Source organism: Onychomys torridus, chromosome 23 (assembly GCF_903995425.1).
Source record: "Onychomys torridus chromosome 23, mOncTor1.1, whole genome shotgun sequence".
In the NCBI taxonomy this organism is placed as follows: domain Eukaryota; kingdom Metazoa; phylum Chordata; class Mammalia; order Rodentia; family Cricetidae; genus Onychomys; species Onychomys torridus.
In genome coordinates, this window is record NC_050465.1 from 46,922,904 (window position 1) to 46,938,081 (window position 15,178).

General features: G+C 40.2%; 1 protein-coding gene across 1 annotated transcript in view; it reads left to right on the forward strand.

The window, feature by feature from the left end:
* Pard3b (par-3 family cell polarity regulator beta) overlaps positions 1-15,178 on the forward strand; it is a 993,910-nt gene that overhangs the window by 491,830 nt on the left and 486,902 nt on the right. The window contains 1 exon segment of the mRNA XM_036173329.1: positions 14,823-14,911. Within this exon segment, the coding sequence (XP_036029222.1) occupies positions 14,823-14,911 (89 nt within the window).

Here is a 15,178-nt window from a genome sequence, read left to right on the forward strand (position 1 = left end):
AGATTGAATTATTCAGGTGAATGCAAAAGAAATAAATAGTTTGGTATATTGCTTTGTAAAATAATGAGTGAAATGTGATAAACTGGTTTTGGAAAATGTCTGAATTGCTTTGAAAAATAATGGGAAAAACAATTTTACTAATGGCCCAATTTCATACCATTTGGGCCATAACGGTAAGCATGCAGAGAAAGAGGCAGAGCGTACAGTGCAGGGTACAGTGGTGGTCTAGCCTGTGTGAGGCTCTGGGTCCAATCTGTGATCCTGAAAAAAAAAGAAAGAAAAAAGCACAAGAAGAAAGATGTGTGCTAATTAAAAATCAACTCTCAAATTTTACTATTTTTTAAGTCCAAAGTTAGGAAACAAAGTAAAATAAATTCATATCATATCAACAAAACGTTTATTGATTTACACTTTCATTGTTTTTTAATCTGTTTTCTCAGTCTCAACCTTTTGTATCAATCAGATTTCTATGAATCGCTGCTAACATCATAAAGCAGAATAGTACAAAACCTACAACCTTCCATAACCTCAGTGCTGAACACTTGTGCCTAAACACAAACATGCATCACGATGCTGATGTGGTGACATGCACTTGGAATCTCTGTTCTGGGAGGCAGAGAGAGGCAGGTCCCTAGGGCTTGTTGTCCAGCCAGCCTAGTAGCTTATTTAGTGAGTTCCTGGCCAGCAAGAGACCATGTCTCAAAACAAGCCAACGACAACACCAACAAACCAAGGTAGATGGCATCTGCCCATTAACAGCTGAAGTTGTCCTCTGAGGTGCACACACACCTGTACACACAAGAGTCTGCAGACATCTGCACCTGTCTACACACACATCTGCACACGAGTAAAAATGAGGATGCTTCTTTATTATTATATAAATGATTCGATAACTCATCAAAAGAAGGTCACCCAGAAAAAAAATTAAACAGTCCATTCAATGATTGGATTGACAATTGACAATGCAAGAACTGATGATTCTTGCTTGCGTCTCGTACATTCCCTCTGCTACCAGATGCTGAAATATCCATCCACTGAGATTGCCCTCCGAAGTCACAGAGTCACTTGTGGTGTTTTGTACAGACATATCACCCAAGTGCACTCGGCTACAATGGAAGTAATAAAAAGGAAAAAGAGGAGTTTCCGTCACTACATGCTTTAAAATCCCTTATCTGCCAGGAGCATGCACTTCTCTGCGACTTTGATGGCTCTGTAAAACTGTGAGGTCACAGTACTGATTAGACATGGCCATGACTAGGGCATGGTGCTGTGGCAGAAACCGTCACCCAGCTGGAGTAAAGTGAAACCTCTGTTGCATTCAGATCAAAGGCAATGTGGGTTAGAAATACTCTACTTATTTTTTTTTAATTTGAGGACCTGTTTGTTGTGTCATGTGGCATTGTGTAAGTGATCTCTTGCTGATGTGAAAATTATTCTCTTCAAAATTTTAAGCCATGTCTTGCTATTGTTATTATTATCCATTAAAATATATTTTGAGTCCCCAGCTGTCAGTCCAAATGGGACAGCACTAGACCCTCTGAACGTAGGTGACAGTTGTGTGGTTTGTTGTCCCCTGGCAATGGGACCAGGACTTACCCCAGGTACAGGAACTGACTTTTTAGAACCCATTCCTATGGTGAGATGCCTTACTCAGCTGTGATGCAGGAAAGGGGCTGGGTCCTGCCCCAACTTGGTATGCCAGCCTGTGTTGACTACCCAAGGGAAGCCTTACCTTCTATGAGGAGAGGGTAGGAAGGGAGCGTGAGAAGGGCAGGGAGGGGGAACAGGGTTTGGTCTGCAAAATAAATAAATAAATAAATAAATAAATAAATAAATAAATAAATAAATAAAATGGATATATATTTTGGAAGGTGGAAATATTCAAGTACTTAGAACTATAGTAAACTGACATTTAAACCAAGTGATTACTTATACTTTCTCTTTGGTTTGCTCTTTTTTCCATAAAGGTAGGAAAAAAAGCATGTTTCTCTGATAGGACTGTGATAATAGTTTGGCTACACAGTCAGATGGCAGGTTGTGTGGGTTGATTTGTTTACTCGTCCATTCAATAAAGCTTACATGAGAATTTACCAGGACTAGAGAGATGGCTTGGTCATTAAAAACATGCTCCGCTCTTGCAGAGAAGTTGGGTTCAGTTCCCAGGACCCATGTCAGACAGTGAAAGCTGTCTGTATCCCCCTCTCCTGGGGATCCAATACTTCTGGCCTCAAATGGTACCTGTGCTCATGTGGCGGCATACACACTTTACACACTTAAAATATTTTTAAAAGATGAATAGGAGCTATGAAATAAGCTAATGAAACTCAGATAACCTGAGGTGTTTTCAGATGGCTTTCTTTTGTCAGAATTCACGAGCCGGAAGCCACACCAATCATTAGGAAGATTTGTCCAATGCTGGCACTAACTTGAAGCCTTTTGGAAGGGAAGCTGAGAGGTTGGTTTGGAGGCATTCTACATGAAACAGTATATTCTAATTTCATTTCACTCTCCACTTTGCATTGCTTAAATTTCTTAACCTACAGAATTGCCTACTAATGACGCCCATTTAGAAAATCCAGATAAGGACATGGATTCATCTAGAAATGACATTTAAATTAAATCGTCATTGTCTGATAGAAGCAATTCAAAAAAATGTGAATTAAGGAATCTAATTACAGTATGCTTTTACTACATATTTCTATCAATTGCCCGGGCCCGGATGCAGGGAAAGATGTAAGCATCAGAAGCTAAAGTTTTACTCTCTAAACAAAGTAGACAGGAAATGAAGTGGTGAACAATGGGTAACCACATGAATGAACATTTGAAGTTTAATGTATACTGAATGTAAACTGGAGGGAGAGAACAGAGAACACATGATTTGCCATTGTGCAACCTGACTTATGCCTAGGCAGGAGTTACGTATTCAATAGGATGTGGCCCTGGCTGACAGATTGTGAATGGATATTCGGACTGTGCCTCTCTCCCTCATGGCAGTTCTGACAAGTAGATGAACAGCGGAGTCAGTGGAAATCCCTGCCCACATTCACTCAGCCCATCTGTTTGTCCCATCTCCCACTCGCCCTGTTTGGATATCATTTCCATATTACAGGCACTCTCTAGGATGTCTGTGAAATGTATATTCTTTCAGTTCCACCAATTTCTTATGATTCTGCAAAAGATAGGTGATTAGACTAGCAGTTAAGTGGTCCCTGCTTAGTCTGTGGGATCATATACAGATGTATATGTTGGGGAAGCCCTGTAATTACATACAGAACCCTGTCTGTGCATATGTGCATGTTTACTGCAAGGAGAACCACTGGCACGTGTCATGTTGAGGGGTTGTTTGGGGACCCAAGCCTTAGTGACCTCTGGCTGAGTCTACCTTTGGTGTTTCTGAAATAGAGGGCTCCTGGAGAAAGATGGTCTTGAGGCCAAGCTTTGAGATCTCTGAGGAAGTAGAAGTTACTGGCCTGATGTGAGAGGAGGTCCAGGTAAAAATGAAGTTAAAAATGGGGATGCAGAACTGATCTGGAGGTGACAGGGCATGATAATGAGCATGAGAAGGGAATGGGACGGTTGTGATGGTCAGGTCCTGTGAGAGGAAACCATCACAGTTGGCAGCTGAGGAAAGAGAACAGTCCATCACACATTGCTGCTGGAAGTGTGGGTCCGCTGGAGAGTGACTTTTCACTGGACTCTGGAGACCAGAGAGTCCCTGAAAGAATTCTTGTGAGAATCTCTGGGAGTTCTTGAGAAAAGCCATGAGGTAGGGTCTGGAGACCTTTGGAAGCCGAGAAGCCCCTGAACGGTTTTAGCTTGGGGGTGGAAGGGATGAAGGGGGAACAAGGGGGACCGGGGCGCTGCTGCCTCACTTGGCCTAGGGTTGGGTGTCTTGAGCTGACACTGGACTTCAGAATGAGCTTCACTGCAACAGTGGGGTTCACACTGGGGCCCCCTCGCCTCCAGCCAAAGTTCCCACTCTCTCTCAGAAGCTCCTGGCAGGTTCTGTATCAGGAGGCTGCAGTATGGTGAATTCCTTTCCCCGTTGGTAGGAGCCTGCTGAACCAGGCATCCAGAAGCTGTGGGACTTAGGTGGTTTTAAATATTACTTTAACTACATTTTATAAATAATGAAAGTCATTTTAAATTACATTATAATTAATAAAATATAAGAGCATCTATAAAGAAACATAACTAGCCAGGTACAAATCAGTGCATTCTCTTTTACTTCAGTTATTTCAGTCCATAAATAAAGATGAGCTTTCAATTGTACTTTTTAAATTCTCTTGCCAGCGATGCCTCTGGCAATGATGCCAGCCAGCTTGCAGCTTTGAATGCAAAGGCAGTGACATCTTCCTCTCTGGACTCTCCCTGTGGAGTCTCGTGCAATATTCTGCACATGGAGGTTAGCTTAGTACTATGCACATCACCAATATTTTCTCCTATTGAAAGTTACCTGAGAGTCTTTAAGGAAAAAATATTCCTACCAAGCCAATACACCTCCCAAGTGGAATATTCACTGCCCTTCAGGCCCCTGCCAAGTGGCACGGTCACGAAAACAAATGTGACACCTTCCATACCTCAAGGATTGCAGAATGAGGTGAGGCAGACTTGTGAGCATATTAGTGCCTTTTCCAGGTCAGTGCCATATAGCACTTTCCCAGGACTGGGGTTAGAGGTCAACCTTTAATGATGGAGATGCGGCCTGTGCAGTGTTCAGAGAGAGAAGGGCCCAAACAAGGAGAGATGTTGAAATATGGAAGGACATTTGCCAAGTAAGCCAGAGTGCTCTATAGAGCAGTTATATCTAGATATGAGTGCAGAGGAAGCTTCTAAGCAGTTTTCTTTATATTTGCTTATATTTGAAGAGAACTAGAAGTGAAGGAAATTTTACACTGTTTACATGCTAGATCATGCCAAGCACCATTCTAAATTCTGAATTTAATAGATGAACGCTCTGCCTTCTGTAAGCTGGTATTTCAGCTCCATATAACTGGACTGTGAGATCTTTTCAGTGGGTCAGTGCAGTCCCCTCAACAATGGAAAGAATTAACGTAATTTGCCTCTGGGCTTATAGCTCAAGGTAGAGCACTTGGTGACCGAGGCTTAATCCTAATACTACCACAAATTTGAAAAAGAAATAAAGTGTGGTGATATTGTGTTCCCCAAAATATTGTGCACCCTAATAAACTTACCTGGGGTTAGAGAATGGAACAGCCACTAGTTGTGGCACTCAAGCCTTTAATCCTAGCATTCCAGAGGCAGAGATCCCTTCTAGATCTCTGTGAGTTCAAAGCCACACTGGAAACAGCTAGGTGTGGTAACAAGAGTCTTTAATCCCAAGAAAAGATGACAGGAAGCAGAAAGGTATTTAAGGTATGAGGATGAGGAACTAGAACTGGTTAACCTTTTAGGCTTTTGAGCAACAATTTAGCTGAGAGGCATCTAGTCTGAGGAAACAGGATCAGCTGAGGAATTGGCAAGGTGAGGTTAGCTGCGGCTTGTTCTGTTTCTCTGATCTTTCAGCGTTCACCCCAATACCTGGCCCTGGATTTGTTTTTATTAATAAGACCATTTAAGATTCATGCTACAATAAAGTAGCCAGTATCTCTATTTAAATGCAAATGTACACTGATTTCATGGCATTATTGTATCTCTTGGTCTTCTCTACAACTGCTTTTACAGGATGTCTCTCTACACTCCCCTGGATTTTTATGTTTGCTTTAGGTGGGGAAAATGAACCCTTCCTCTGCCTGCTAGAGTTCTTCCTCAGCAGGTCAGGATCTGCACCTCAAGCTGTGGGCACATGATGTAGAATCCCAGGGTGGTCAAGGCTCTGGCCCACCCACTTCTTCCCCCATGCAGCTTCTGTACCTTTGTTGCTGGCCCTCATTCAGCAGATGCCATTCTGGAGCTTGCTTCAAGAATATTTTAGGTTGTCTGAGAAAATCCTTCTTAAGTGGTTCTACTTTGTTTTGCCGTGGATCCACTAGACTAGTGAGCACATTGTTGAAACCAGAGACTTCCAACAGAGGTGGTAGGAAGGGAAATGTAAGAATGACAAATGGAATGGCAAAATGATTGTGTAGAAAGACACACGGGTCATGGGAAAGGAACAAGTGCATGAGGCATGGTGGGGGGCGGGGCTGAGCTTTGTGACAAGAAATTAAAATGCTTACAAAATGTAGGCACTAGGAATATGCTCCAAATATCTTTATTCATGAGCTATGATGACTTATACATTTAATTATTCATAAAACAATAAGAAGAATTTTGTAATATAAACCTGATTCTGTAAATTTGAGAGTTTTAAAAAATATACTAGTAGACAACAGGCATACTAATCTGCATGATGTTACTTCTTTTCCTCTTCCTCCCCTTCTTCTTCTCCCTCCTCCTCCTCATTTTTTTTACTTCCTTTGGGTGCTGAAACAAGTATAGAACATTATCTTCAGATTGGAAGTTGGGGTAGCACATTTTCATGGTGCATGCCGTGGTAGGAAAGCCAGTAGAGAAGTCAGTGTGTGGCTGTGTGGATGCAGAGTGCACAAATGCAAAGTTCTTTAGTGGTGCATCCTTTTATCTTGGGCCACTCCTAAGCAACCCTTGGATTTGTGTCCTTTGCACCAATATATACAGTGCATGTACTACAGCCAGACTTGACTGAAATATATTTCACTCAGCAAAATGAATGTGATTAGGTTACAGGTTTTGTTTGTTTTTTGAGGGGTTGCTGAATTTTTCCTACTTATTCAAGCCTTTTAATACCAGCAGCTCTAGGAGAGATTGGATAATTACAACTGAGGTGTTAAGATCATCCAGTGGTCTATTTTGTCATGCCTGGACTTGAAACATTTGAAAATGTAGTACAGTTTAAAGCGACAGATCAAGTGAAAAAGAAGTTGGTGTTTACAACTTCTTTGATCATGTATGTACACACACACACACACACACACACACACACACACACACATACACACACACATACACACACACATACACACACACATACACACACACACACTCATACATACATACACACACATATACACACACATACACACACACATACACACGCACATACACACACATATACACACACATACACACACACATACACACACACACATACACACACACACACACACACACACATATTCACATGAATACAGGTATGTGCTGAAGCAAAGCCTGTGGGGATGGCTAGGCTGTTCAATAACTTTACTCTTTCAGCAATAAGGATTTTCTTGGCTCATCTGAGCATTGGGTGCAAGCATTTCCATGAATTTAATGATCTGGAAAAACTGGTAGGAATTTTGCTGAAACCAGATGGAGGAAACGAACCCGATTATAAATTGAAATGATGAACACAAGCATGTCTGTCTTTGTCTGACATTTAAATATATATGTTGTTTTCTCCTTCTGTGTCTGGCACGTAGGGATGTGCTATTTGACTGTGGGAAAGAAGGAGTGAGCGTTGAAGAAGGTTAAGGAATCGCCTTGCCAAGCTTCTGAATTTCTACTGCTCTGGAGACACAAAGCAGTCAGTACTTGAACATCTGTGAGGGAGAGTCACACGGCCATGCGTGTGGGCTTCCACGGAAAGACTGACAGAGCAGATGAGATGCTGACTTGGAAATCAATCGTGTTTTTAACTTTTGATACCTGAGCCAGGTGGGGGAGCCTACTCAGATCTTCCATCACAGAATCAGTTCTCTCCCCATCCTTACGTTTAGCTCACAGCCGTGTTTTGATAAATAATATTTATTTAGGACACTTTATAAATCTTTACCTAGCAAAATACCAGAAACCAAACATAGATAAACCAACAAAAACCCTCATCAGGTAAAAATATGTAAATAATATGCATATGTGGGGATTTTTGCTTTTTAAATTTTATTTGTCTGCTCAATGTAATTTAGATTTCTGGAAAATATTAATAATGAACTCTAACTGTGCTTATTATTATCAGTGAGAGAAAAGAAAAAGTCAACAAAAGAATACAAAATTGAAAAGAAGGGAATCAGAGAGTTTTAGTTTTCATTCAAGTGTTCTTCATGCTGTACATTTGTTCCTAAAATTACATAGACATGAATATGTTAATAAAGAAGCATGGCCACAGGAGGGGAGAGTTTGCTTCTCCAGGAAACATTTATTTAAATGACTTTTATATGTGTTTGCTCAGCTGAAGCTTGCTTGTCTTGCTACATCACACAGCCTCACCATGTACTTAGCAAAGACATTTTTTAATTAGAATGAATCAGAACAATCTCTCCCCCTTTTACAGACAAGGAAAGTGGGGATTGAGGTATTCTGTCTGCTCCCTTTCTAAATCAGTTGTGGTGCTTGGGTTGGAACTCTGCTTCTGCTGAAACCAGAGCAGCATCCCACTACTACAGTCTTTCCTGTTGTAATGACTAGCCTGCATTGTCAACTTGTGTGGATTTTGAATCACTCAGGAGACACACCTCTAGAAACACTTGAGAAGCATGACCAGAGGTGTGCCTCTCAGGTGATTCAAATCCAGTTAAGTTGACAATCCAGGCTAGTCATCATAATAGGTATGCCTAGTATGTTTGCGTTCAGTTGCAAATCTAAATTTTAGAAGGCAATGGCCTTAATTACTGTTGTTTGATCCTTGACTTCACCTTAGACAAATCATGATCCTTTTACTCTTGAATGTGTTCATGTATAAAACTGAAATAAGAATGCCAAGAAAGCTACCCAGGGTTATAGTGAATAGATACCTAATTACTTGTGAAATATTTTGATGTCTTTGAAAGACAGCCGAAGTGTTCCTAAGACACAGCTGCAGTTTATTTCAGTGGCTCCATGCTGGGAGCTACAGCTTAGTGGGAAAGCACTTGCCTAGCTAGGTCACATTCTTTAAGTACTCGCCATTATACACAGAGCCTAGGATGGAGATTCAAGAATCCTGAAACACGGTTTTGTCATTACTACAGCAAGTAAGAGCAGAGAGTCATTTTACCATCCTGTGCCTCTGTTTCCCTAAGTATACACTTTATAGTCACAGACTATCAGTGACTGGAGTAGGCGGGCACCATTCTTTCTTGGGTTAGTTAATATTGTTTATGGTTTTGCCAACAGAAGTTAGACCCACACTTTCACTGCCAGGCAGTGTTCTAAAGCTCCTATGTGTTTTCTACCTTGTGAGAGAGGCAACAACAGAAACATGTTAACAAAATCTCTCAGGCTCTATTGCCCCAACTCTAAGGTGGGGCCTAGAAATGTGCATTTTTTACAAGGCTTTGGATGGTTCTCATACATGTTAGAGTTTACATGTTACAATAGAATAAAGGAGGAAAATGTAACTTAGTTGACTAATAATTTAACATTTAAAATGTTTTTTTTTAAATTTCTAGATGCATAGTTATAAAATCCAATAGTATGAAGATAGGAAATTCCAGGCCTGTTGAGTTGCTCAGACTGAAACATTTAGGGGTGGTTTCAGCCAACAGAGACTACCCTGGCAAGGCGCTGCCTGCAGCATGAAGAACATGCATTAGGTAGAGTTTGAAGAACAGTTCCTGACTACTGAAATGCATGTTAATTCCAAATGTGTGCATTGCAAATACAGTTTGTTTTTACTTTAGCAGGATATTTTTGTTCTAAAAAGTAAAAACAAATATTCTGAAATTATGCCCAGAATTTTAATCTTAAAATTTACATTATGTTTATGTATGAGCACCAGGCACATAGCCTCCCGTTCAACTCTTTTCTGTATAAATGTTGCTCTTACTCTCATTCTAAAATGCATGTGTGATTTCAAAAGAAACTTGTAGCTGGCTTTTCCGAATGCAAATCTTCTCTTAAAATGCACTGGAGGTTTTGAAACATAACTCAATTGTAGATCAAATTTTATGGGCAAATGGTTAAAAATATGGGGTGAGGGGCAACAAGGCTATGTCTCCTCCACCTGTAAGTCATGGAAAAGTGTCTATTGATAAAGGGACTTGCTGTAGCCCTCATCTTAGAAATGAGAAACCAAGCTGTAAAACTGTTTAGCAGTTACAGCCAACCAGGGGACAGTGAGAATTTGGGTAAGCTTTTCTTCCAACTTTTTCCGCCCCCACCACAAGTGAGATGCCTATCTCAATGGCACTCCATGATGAATACCATACTCTCTCCTGGATAGAACCAGCAACCCAGCAACTTGTGCAAGCTGTGAACTACAGAGCAGTAGCCTGGTGCTGACACTGTGATGACCCCTGAAGAGAAGGATGCCCTCCAGGTGCCTGGCCCCTCTCTGGCAGCCTGTGAGCACTTGCTGTCGTTAGCACCAGTGGTAACGAAATGTAAACACCTTTACTTTCCAGCTGCTGCTAATTGGTTTGGGAATATTTGTGTAAGTGTTGATTTTAAAGCTAAAAATAGCAGTGCTGTTTAAATCCAAGGCATTCTGGCTGTCATTAATGCTCCTAGGATCCTGAAAGTGTTGCTAAAAACGTTCACTCTTTTTAAAATGTAGTAATTAAGCTTGTCTTTTTGTGAAGGCCACATATATGTTGCTCTGATGTGGTCGAAGCTGTGACGGATATACTTAGAGTAGCCGGGCATGGTGGCCTGTTCAACATTGCTTGGAAAGACAGGATCGTTATGTGGGGCAAAGAAGACAGGGTTTATACCATCACCCTCTTTACATTCTAGGCAGCTCATCTTAACCCATGAGTTTAATACAGCATTAAAAATAGAAATTGCCATCACTTTATTTTAGACATAAAATATGGCCCTTCCAAAGCATTGTGTTTCTATTTCTAGAGGCAAGTTTCAGGATTTTTAAATCACATAATTAATATTTCTCCAACCTGAAGTTTAAGGAATATGGAGGCTGTTTAGCAACCATTATGTCGACCTTTTAGTTAATCAGAGTTATTTTTGTCCCTCTCCTTCCAAATTTAAAAGTCAGGATTTTACAGATTTTTCTCCAAGTTATTTAAATAAGCTATGAAGGGAAAAATTCTCATTTTCATTTTTAGATAGGTGTGAGTTCGTGACTCTTCATTTCATCGTGTAATGGATTGAAAGGAAAGCTGAAGTGTGCTCTAATAATTCTCTGTCAATAATTTTGAAGTTTGAGGGTAAAGTGATTTTTAAAGCCTGGTGAGAGACAGCTGTCTTTGTCTTAAGATTTCAAGCACTGCCATGCTAGTGTTGTCAGAGGCCATGGAGCTGGCCTTATGTCTTTGTGGAGTGCCTCCTGCATCTGCTTCCGCCTCATCCCCAGAGGATACTAAAGGATTCTGATGTTGCAGTATACAGGAGTGATTTTGGCAGGTGACCAACACTGCTGTTAGCTGAGATTATATACTGTAGTTTCTGCCCCTTTATGATACTTGTAGCAAGGCAAAGAGGGCTTGATGCTACTTTTAAAATAGTGGAACTACTATCTAAGCCATAAAGCTTGTGGATGTGCTTGCAAAGGACACCATCATTTGTGCAAGGAGGAAGCTTACTGAATGGGAAAAAAAATTTATCATACATGTGTGTGTTTGTGTGTGTGTGTGTGTGTGTGTGTGTGTATGTGTGTGTGTGTGTGTGTGTGTGTGTGTGTGTACATATGACATAGGATTTGTATCTAGAATATACAAAGAACTAGAAAAGCCTGAACATCATGAAAACAACCCAACTTAAAAACAGTTTCTTGAATTAAGCAGAGAATTTTCAAAAGATGAAACACAAATGGCTGAGAAACACTTAAAACTATTCAACAACCTTAGCTATCAAGAAAATGAAAGTTGACAACACTCGGAGATTTCATCTTACCCAGTCAGAATGGTCAAGATTAATACAACAAATCACAGCTTATACTTGGGGGGATATGGAGAAAGGAGAACATTTATTCATTGTTATTGGGAGTGCAAACCACTGTGACATTCAGTAGAGAAGTTCCTCTGAAACCTGAAAACAGAGCTTCCACAATATTCAGCTATGTATGCAATTCTTGAACATATGCCGAAAGTACTCTGCATATACTTGCTTATCCATGGTCACTGTTGCTCTGCTCATAATAGCCAGAAGTCAGAACCAGCCTAGATGTCCATCACCTGATGAATAGATAATGAAAATGTGGTACATATCCACACAGGCATATATCATTCATGCATTAAGATAAATGAAATTTTCACGTTAAATGAATGACAATAAAAACAAGCATCCTGAAAGAGGTAAGCCAGACCCAAAAAGACAACCAACCATCGCACATTTTCTCTCCTATGTGACTGTTAGCTTTGAAGATTTAGATATGTGTTTTATTTTATTTTTAATTATTTGTGTCTGGGACTGTGGGAAAGTGCGTGCTTGAGGCACGAGTCCAGGTGCACACAAGCAGTATCAGTTCCCTGGAGCAAGAGGTTAGGCAGTTGTGAGCCATCTGACTGGGGTGCTGGGAATTTACCTCAGGTCTCTACAGGAGCAGCAAGCACTCTTCACTGCTGAGCATTCCTCTAGCACAAAGTGTGTGCTCTTTATGTGTGGAGTTGTTGGCATGGTTACTCTCAAAATGTAGGCAGCTCAGAATTCCCCTTGATCAGAGTATCACACTGCAATTTGCCCTGTATTCATTCCAAATTGTAATTGACATTCCATATTTATAGCACATCAAGTATGGAGTTGATGTAAATAAAACCTTTACTTGTCAGATAACTAAAACTAAATGGAAAACTTCTTAATCTCCAATAAGTTAATTAGAGACAGAAAATATATTCTTTCCCTGCCATAGTTAGAGATCAATAAGAAAGTTCCACATGGGAGAGAGAGAAAACAAACAATACAGAGCTGAAACTGTGCACTAAATACAGTTTTCTTTGGCATTTTGGTGATATATGTATAACTAGAGATGGAACTGGAAGGAGTAATTGTTTTAATTAACTGCCACTGTTAAATGTTCCTAGATTGGAGTGATGTTTAACATTAAGATGGCATCATGATGTATAGATTAAATGTGCTCTCCATCAAATACTCAGTATAGGAGGAAACTGACAGACGTGCTGGTTCTGAAACTGTTGTAGACATGTAAGAGGCCAAGAATATTGAGCCAGCATGAAAAAAAAAACAAAACAAATCTGGAGAAGAATCACACATCATGCTTTCAAGCCTTAATTCAAATATAAGGTAGTCAGAACTGTCTGGGGCTGGCATGAGGACGGTCATAGTTAACTGAACAGAATTCAAAAACCACACCAGTAATCATGGGATTCTTCGTATCTGCAGCATCAAGGTGATGGGCACCCCAGCTAGAAGATTGTAGCTTCAGTCCTTCAGACATCTGGTTTCCAACCTCATCATAGAACTTCCACGTCCCCACTTCTCAGAAACTAGAAGAAATAATGCATTTTTTTAATCCATAAAGTTTTGGGAAAGTTTCTTATATATAGCTTTTAAAAAAACAATATAGAAGGCTCTGGCTCCTGTCTCTGAGAGCCACACACAAACCTCACTCTCTTACAGACAGATAAAAAGCTAATGACCTGGGCATAAATGTGCTTATCAAATAACTTGACATGCAGGATCATCACAGGTTCAAGGATTCTGCTAAATCTTTCTATCTAGGTAGTTTTGGTTTGGTTTGGTTTGGTTTGGTTTTTTGAGACAGGTTTGCTCTGTGTAGCTTTGTGCCTTTCCTGGAACTCAATCTGTAGACCAGCTGGCCTGGAACTCACAGAGATCCTCCTGCCTCTGCCTCCCAAGTGCTGGGATTAAAGGCATGCACCACCATTGCCTGGTCTAGGCAGTTTTATTAACCTTTCCAATCTTGCCCTGTTTTCTCTGTGAACTTATCAAGCCCTTCCTGAGGGTTATATGGACATTAAAACTTTCAGATATTTCTCTTTTTAAAGATGCTTTATCCTAAACTGTTAAGGGTTCTTTAACCTCAAAGATTACTCTGCCTTTTACTTTCTATGTGGATACTAGAAAATTGAATTAAGAAAAATACCTTTCACACAAACACATACATCTGTTTGTAATATTGCTATCCATTTAAAATGAGAGACTTTTTATTTTTAAAAAAGAGTTAGTTTAGGGAACTGGAGATATAGATTAGAAGTTAAGAGTACTTTTTGCTCTTGCAGAGGACCTGGGTTTGATTCCCAGTACCCACTTGGTGGTTCACAATCATCCACACCTCCAGTTCCAGGGGATCTAATGCCTTATTCTGACCTCTGTGAGCACCAAACACACATATGATTCACAAACAAACGTGGAAGCAAAACTCACAAAAGATAAACTTAATAAATCTAATCAATAAATGTTAAAAAAAAAAAATCAAGAGAGCTGCGCATGGTCACAGTGCATGACTCAAATCCCATTATTCAAAAGGCAGAGGTCTCTGAGTTCAAAGCAGCCTGATCTATAGAATGAGTTTCAGGACAGCCAGGTAACAAACATTTTTTCATGCATTTGCTTCTGTCCATATATTCGCAAGCACATAGAGGTTGTTAAAACTCGATTCTCACCACTTAGCACTGGAGACTACTTTTAGTAATTTTTTTTTCAAACTGGCTTAAAATACAATCCCCAAACCCAAGGCTGAGTAGCAGGAAGTGAGGCGATGTATTTCCCAGCTTTTAAGATGCTGCCTTGTGCAAATGGCCCATTTGAGCATTTCAGACACCAAACAGGATAGGAGCAGCGCACTCTGAAAGCACTGAGAAGATTAACACCTGTTTCCAGTCCTAAAAGAAATGGGAGCCAAGTGTCTGCATCCAGAGTGAAGCTATTTCCTCACTCAGTTGAAATGGTGTGTTCAAAGCTTCAGTTCTGTATGTGCAGCATCTACATCCTATGACTTTGCTTCATTCCAGAATTCCACCCAGAACTGGGAAAACAGAGAAGTTGTGAATGGTGAACACACAGAGCTACTATCATCGCACAGAATGAAGGATACACTGAGGTATTTTCTTTATGCAAAGAGAATGTCCTTATTTATTTAAATTTGGCATTGTTTCATGTAATAGATTTTAATTGTTCTGATTTTGCAGGAAATAACATGAAAAGTAGAACTGTTTAACGAAGCACATTTCAATTCAAACATCAATTACTTATTCCTTTCTCCCATTTTCTACGTAAGATATGAGAACCTTCCTGAAAACCACAGATGTACAAATAATCCTAGAGGCTCCCAATACTCTCTACATCAGGACTTTGTTGGTTTCTTTTT